General features: G+C 51.6%; 1 protein-coding gene across 3 annotated transcripts in view; it reads right to left on the minus strand.

Annotated features, from left to right (window-relative positions):
- Positions 1-6,842, minus strand: part of BMAL2 (basic helix-loop-helix ARNT like 2) — a 28,959-nt gene extending 22,117 nt beyond the window's left edge. For 2 of the 3 annotated variants that reach the window (XM_073567379.1, XM_073567378.1), the window contains exon 1: positions 6,688-6,842. In XM_073567379.1, the coding sequence (XP_073423480.1) occupies positions 6,688-6,724 (37 nt within the window). In that variant the 5' untranslated portion in view covers positions 6,725-6,842. The remainder of the gene's footprint in view (positions 1-6,687) is intronic. The other variant, XM_073567380.1, reaches the window with a different exon arrangement.
- Between the last annotated feature and the right edge of the window lie 545 nt (positions 6,843-7,387).

Genomic DNA, 7,387 nt, shown 5'->3' on the forward strand with positions numbered 1-7,387 from the left:
TATGCATCTCTGTATACAGGGAGTTCCCCCTAGTGGTGGCTCCAGACAGGATCTTATCATGTATCTCTGTATACCGGGAGCTCCCCCTAGTGGTGACTGCAGACAGGATCTTTATCAACGATAACTATGACTATGAAGCAGATTTGGAGTTTTGTATGAAAAAGTGCTCTACCTGCTATAAAGATTTATTAGGTAATTAATCAGAGTAGAAGGACAAATTAGTATAAAGAATAATATTGGACATTCACTAACATTTTTGCACAACGATCACGCACAATAAAAGAGCTCAATCCAGAAGGATAACATACAATGCCTCCTTGTGAGGACCACACCCTGACCTACTTCCACAGACTGTGAAGACAACACTACACAATTTGTTTGTCCGCGCTTCCTCTTTAATGTTGGCAGATTTACAGACGAGCAAGGTTCCTCTATAAAAGGAATGATCCCTCCAGGGCAACAGGTGAACGGGATGAGGGCACAAGACAAATACTGTACATAAGGGGTCAAGAAAGTTGTGAAAAATATAGAAAAATCTCAAAAACCATTCAAATTAAAATCACTGCTCATCCTGAACCTCCTGATACATGACAAAAAACAACAAGAGGAAGTTCACCAAGATGCTACCAATCATGAGAGATCCCCTAGTGATGGCTGCAGACAGGATCTAATCATGTATCTCTGTATACAGGGAGCTCCCCCTAGTGGTGGCTGCAGACAGGATCTTATGTATCTCTGTATACAGGGAGCTCCCCCTAGTGGTGACTGCAGACAGGATCTTATGTATCTCTGTATACAGGGAGCTCCCCCTAGTGGTGACTGCAGACAGGATCTTATGTATCTCTGTATACAGGGAGCTCCCCCTAGTGGTGACTGCAGACAGGATCTTATGTATCTCTGTATACAGGGAGCTCCCCCTAGTGGTGGCTGCAGACAGGATCTTATGTATCTCTGTATACAGGGAGCTCCCCCTAGTGGTGGCTGCAGACAGGATCTTATGTATCTCTGTATACAGGGAGCTCCCCCTAGTGGTGACTGCAGACAGGATCTTATGTATCTCTGTATACAGGGAGCTCCCCCTAGTGGTGGCTGCAGACAGGATCTTATGTATCTCTGTATACAGGGAGCTCCCCCTAGTGGTGACTGCAGACAGGATCTTATGTATCTCTGTCACCCAATAGCAAAATCAGATGGGGTCATTTTCCACTGGGGACACACAGGAGCCGCACAGTCTTTATAGTATGCTAGCTATGAACCCGTTCTACGCCCGGGTGGTGAGCATTTTTATTGGTATATGGTCTCCCATCCTGGTATGTGCTGCCCCCCCTCCTATCCTGGTATACATGGTCCCCCTATTCTCCCTATCCTGGTATGCATGGTCCCCTCACCCCCCCTATCCTGGTATGCATGGTCCCCTCACCCCCCCCATCCTGGTATGCATGGTCCTCTCACCCCCCCCATCCTGGTATGCATGGTCCTCTCACCCCCCCCCCTATCCTGGTATGCATGGTCCTCTCACCCCCCCCCCCCATCCTGGTATGCATGGTCCTCTCACCCCCCCCCCCCCCCTATCCTGGTATGCATGGTCCTCTCACTCACCCCCCCCCCTATCCTGGTATGCATGGTCCTCTCACCCCCCCCCCCCCTATCCTGGTATGCATGGTCCTCTCACCCCCCCCCCCCTATCCTGGTATGCATGGTCCTCTCACCCCCCCCCCCCTATCCTGGTATGCATGGTCCTCTCACCCCCCCCCCCCTATCCTGGTATGCATGGTCCTCTCACCCCCCCCCCCCCCCTATCCTGGTATGCATGGTCCTCTCACCCCACCCCCCATCCTGGTATGCATGGTCCTCTCACCCCCCCCTATCCTGGTATGCATGGTCCTCTCACCCCCCCCCCTATCCTGGTATGCATGGTCCTCTCACCCCCCCCCCCCCTATCCTGGTATGCATGGTCCTCTCACCCCCCCCCCCCCCCTATCCTGGTATGCATGGTCCTCTCACCCCCCCCCCCTATCCTGGTATGCATGGTCCTCTCACCCCCCCCCCCTATCCTGGTATGCATGGTCCTCTCACCCCCCCCCCCTATCCTGGTATGCATGGTCCTCTCACCCCCCCCCCTATCCTGGTATGCATGGTCCTCTCACCCCCCCCCCCTATCCTGGTATGCATGGTCCTCTCACCCCCCCCCCCATCCTGGTATGCATGGTCCTCTCACCCCCCCCCCCCTATCCTGGTATGCATGGTCCTCTCACCCCCCCCCCCCTATCCTGGTATGCATGGTCCTCTCACCCCCCCCCCATCCTGGTATGCATGGTCCTCTCACCCACCCCCTATCCTGGTATGCATGGTCCTCCCACCCCCCCTATCCTGGTATGCATGGTCCTCTCACCCCCCCCCCCCCTATCCTGGTATGCATGGTCCTCTCACCCCCCCCCCTATCCTGGTATGCATGGTCCTCTCACCCCCCCTATCCTGGTATGCATGGTCCTCTCACCCCCCCCTATCCTGGTATGCATGGTCCTCTCACCCCCCCTATCCTGGTATGCATGGTCCTCTCACCCCCCCTATCCTGGTATGCATGGTCCTCTCACCCCCAATTCTGATATGCATGGTCCTCTCACCCCCCAATTCTGATATGCATGGTCCTCTCACCCCCCAATTCTGATATGCATGGTCCTCTCACCCCCCTATCCTGGTATGCATGTCCAGCGCCGTTTTCTTCAAAAGGTCTGAGGAGCGTGGGATTGTGCGGCCGTAATTGGCGCCCGATTTCGGCGCCACAACCCGCCGTCTCCTGACTTTACCGATCGGGTATTTGCCGTAATCTTTTGTGCCGTGCTGTGAGAAGGCGTGTTGTTGCTCCGGAATCGGCACCTGTGCATTCCTCTCTTTCCGGCGCCATTGTCTTGAAGACACACTGCAGTGTGAAGACAGTGTGCCTTCCACAAAATGGCGCCGGAAAGCGCAGACTGTGCATGCGCCGCTTTCAGCACCACAACCGCCCTTTCCCGTCATCAGAGCAAGACACAAGACCCCGCGGCCACACCGAATCGGTAAGGTGTTGTGCCGGCGATCTCCTGGAGGGGGGGTGCGTCACTGTCTGGAGCTAGACTGCGCAGGAGGGTCGCGCTTGCACAGTCTATAAAAGGCTTCAGACAGAGTTACGTGGATTCATAACTGGCTTAGTGATCGGACCCAAAGAGTGGTCGTAAATGGCTGCACATCCAGTTGGAAGAATGTCTCAAGTGGGGTACCACAGGGCTCTGTCCTGGGCCCTGTATTGTTCAACATCTTTATCAACGATTTAGATGAAGGAATTGAGGGTAAACTGATTAAATTTGCTGATGACACAAAGCTAGGAGGGATAGCTAATACTATAGAGGAGAGAGGATTCAAAAAGATATAAATAAACTGGAGAAGTGGGCAGGAACTAACAGAATGGTTTTTAACAGGGAAAAATGCAAAGTACTACATCTGGGCAATAAAAATGAAAAAAGCATATACAGAATGGGAGGAATAGGGCTAAGTGACAGCACATGTGAAAAAGACTTGGGTATAATAATAGATCACAGACTGAATATGAGTCAACAGTGTGATGCAGCAGCAAAAAAGGCAAATGCAATTCTAGGCTGTATTAACAGAAGCATACAGTCTAGATCACGTGAAGTCATTATTTCCCTCTACTCCTCTTTGGTCAGACCTCATCTGGAATATTGTGTCCAGTTTTGGGCGCCACATTTTAAAAAAAGACATTAAACTGGAGCAAGTTCAGAAAAGAGCGACCAGAATGGTGACCGGTCTGCAAACCCTGTCTTATGAGGAAAGGTTGCAGGATTTGGGAATGTTAAGTTTGCAGAAGAGAAGACTGAGAGGAGACTTAATAGCTGTCTACAAATATCTAAAGGGCTGTCACATTGTAGAAGGATCAACTTTATTCTCATTTGCACAAGGAAAGACTAGAAGCAATGGGATGAAACTGAATGGGAGGAGACACAGATTAGATATTAGAAAAAACTTTTTGACAGTTAGAGTGATCAATGAGTGGAACAAGCTGCCACGAGAAGTGGCGAGTTCTCCTTCAATGGAAGTCTTCAAACAGAGGCTGGACAGACATCTGACTGGGATGATTTAGCGAATCCTGCTTTGAGCAGGGGGTTGGACCAGATGGCCCAGGAGGTCCCTTCCGATTCTATGATTCTATGAGTGACGCGTAGCCCGTTATATTATAGATTCCCACAGCCCCTGATGTGTACATGGGATGATGAGTGAACGCAGTAGTTCTCCTTATTAATGCAGTGCATATTTGCCACCATCGGGCAGTCACAGAGGCCTCCGCACCACTTCTACTTCTCCTCTCAGGACTTATTTGCCCTGGGTCATTGTTGTGATCGGTCCGCAGCGCTCCTGCTCCCATTCCTGGCGGGCAAACATCAGACTGACAGTGACGTGATGGGACTGGTTAGTCACAGGCACTCGCGACCGATCGCATTAATATTCCTGTAGAACCGGCAAGTCTCATGTATTTCCTGCTGTAACCGTGGAGAATCCGCCCTGCGCCGTCCACGACCTGCGGCAGCACAGCGAGATCCAGGAGGAAACTCACTATATATCCCCAGTCTCTGCCCCCACACACCTGAAATACTCTGCGCTGCTGAGATACAAGAAAAAAATAAATAAAATAAAAAAGCCACAGCTCTGACCGGACACATGAATACAATTCCAGTATTACAGTCTAGACTGACACACGAGAAGAAAAAGGCGGCCAGCAGGGGGAGACGTGTGGGAGCTACCGGGTCAAGAAGTGCATCAGCAGCTGCGATTCGGCCCTCAGTCTCCAGACGCCGGGGGATTTGGAGGGTTTTGATTACGAAGGGAAGGATCTGTACAAAGCCTGAGAGGCTGATAACAGAGAACAAGAGCTGGATCACAGCGACGCTCTGCCCTCGAGCCGCCATCTCTGCCTTTTCCTACGATTTCTACCCTGGAGCGAAACGTGTCGCTGGATGCAAACAGTCCGCAGGCAGGGTATCTGCTGTTGACAGATCTTATCGCGACGGCTGAGCCAATTACTAATTGTGTCAACTCCCGGGATGGTCGGGGGACACGAGCGGAGAGCGGCCGCGCCGGCGGGGAGGTGCGGGATCTCACTGTGCGCCTTACAAAGATCGACCGGTTCTTTAGAGGCCGTTCATTATGTGTGGATGGCTTTCCTGAAATCCTCTGTGCCGCTGAGGGATTGATGGGCCAGAAACAGGAACGGCGGCCGCCCGTAACCGCCAACGCCACAGGTGAGGGCTGATGAGCGCAGCGCTCAACCGGTTAATCCAGACTCACGATGGGTTAACGATTGCCTAATTATCGCTGGAGGTCACATGACTTCATCTTCACAATTAAGGCGATGCCTGAATCATTTCAAGACGCAGCAAAGAAAAAAAAAAAAAAAAAAAAAACGAAAAACTTTCTAAACTCGCGCTCGTTGGTTCCATCCAGAGGTGAAAATTCTACATGGAACATTCCGGGAGGAGGCGATGTAGCAGATCCGGGAACGGCGAGGCGGAGCAGTGTCAGAGGATGAGACCCCCCCCCGACACTGTCAGAGGATGAGACCCCCCCCCGACACTGTCAGAGGATGAGACCCCCCCCCCGACACTGTCAGAGGATGAGACCCCCCCCCCCGACACTGTCAGAGGATGAGACCCCCCCCCCGACACTGTCAGAGGATGAGACCCCCCCCCGACACTGTCAGAGGATGAGACCCCCCCCCGACACTGTCAGAGGATGAGACCCCCCCCCGACACTGTCAGAGGATGAGACCCCCCCCCGACACTGTCAGAGGATGAGACCCCCCCCCCGACAGTGTCAGAGGATGAGACCCCCCCCCGACACTGTCAGAGGATGAGACCCCCCCCCGACACTGTCAGAGGATGAGACCCCCCCCCGACACTGTCAGAGGATGAGACCCCCCCCCGACACTGTCAGAGGATGAGACCCCCCCCCGACACTGTCAGAGGATGAGACCCCCCCCCCCCCGACACTGTCAGAGGATGAGACGGGTGACCACACAGCCGACAATAGGGGAGGAAAGAAGGGGGTAGCAGGGGGTTTCTTTTTGCCTTTTTGGTGCGTTATATTAATATAAAACTTTCATTATGTCCTTTCTGGACGAATGTAAAATATTATAAAATATACGAATATAAAATAATCTAAAAAATAAATTTAAAAAAGTGTTCTGACCAGTTACTCTGATTTTTCCCTCATTTTTTTTCTTAAAAAGGGGGAAAATAAATAATGACCAATTAATTTTCACTTTTTTTTTCCCCCCTCTTGAAAGAAGAAAAAAAAAAAAAATAAAAAAATAAATATAACGATCGGAACTGAACGGTGAAATTTTGATAAATAAAGAAATAAATAAAATACAGAATGTGAGTCCCGGTGGGGGCAGAGGCGTCGCTGTCGCCTTCCAGTGGTCTCCTGTGGGGATGCAGCAGAGCTGGGTGTGTGGTGCAGACAGCAGGGGGCGCTACAGGTCACAAAAGTCACTAGAAATTACGTTCGACCAGTTTTTAGAAGTCGCACAGCCGGAACAGGTGTCATGCGTCTTTCGTGCGGCATTAAATAGAAAGCAGCGTTACACACACAGCGGTATATGAAGGTCGCAGGAGGCCGCGGCCCCGTCACACTCACCCGGCAGCTCCTCCCCGTCCCCCATGGCGGCGGACATGATGAGCCCCCACAGCAGGCATGGAGCTCCCGTCACCTCCACTCCTGGCCGGAGCCGGCTCCGACTGAAGAGACCGACGGCAGACCACGCCTACTTCCTCTCAAACACACTCCGCCCACAAAACGATGAAAGCGTCTTATTGGTCGATGAGGAGAACGGTCTAGTATTGTAGTGGGAGGCGGGGCCTGGGTCTCCACGGTAACCGACATGTTTAATAATAGTGAGAGCTGTGAAGGGGATGACTGAATGTGCTGCTCTGCCAATCAGATTGCTGCTTTCGTGTTCCAAAGGGCTTTATAAAAATGAGAGCTGGGCTGTGATTGGTTGTTATGGGGAATTCCTTCATTGCTCTAGTTTAAGGGGTCTGCATACTGGAGGGGTGATTATTAAGGCGGAGTCCTATGTAGTATATATAATCAACATCACATAGCGCTATTAATGGAGACCGCTCATAATCGCCGCTTAACCCCTTCACCTCCAATGTGTTTCTCTGAAGGCGGTTTCTGCACGGCGCGTCCGTTTTAGACACCAATCGGTCACTCATAACGCGATTGCTGATGGGTTACCATGGCAACCGGACCACGTCTTATTAATAGGAATAATAATAAACGAACGAGCAGGAGAATCGCGTCACTCACGATTAATCGCAACGTCTAGTTTTCC

The sequence above is a fragment of the Dendrobates tinctorius genome, unplaced genomic scaffold (assembly GCF_039654945.1).
Source record: "Dendrobates tinctorius isolate UK_male_01 unplaced genomic scaffold, ASM3965494v1 ptg000020l, whole genome shotgun sequence".
In the NCBI taxonomy this organism is placed as follows: domain Eukaryota; kingdom Metazoa; phylum Chordata; class Amphibia; order Anura; family Dendrobatidae; genus Dendrobates; species Dendrobates tinctorius.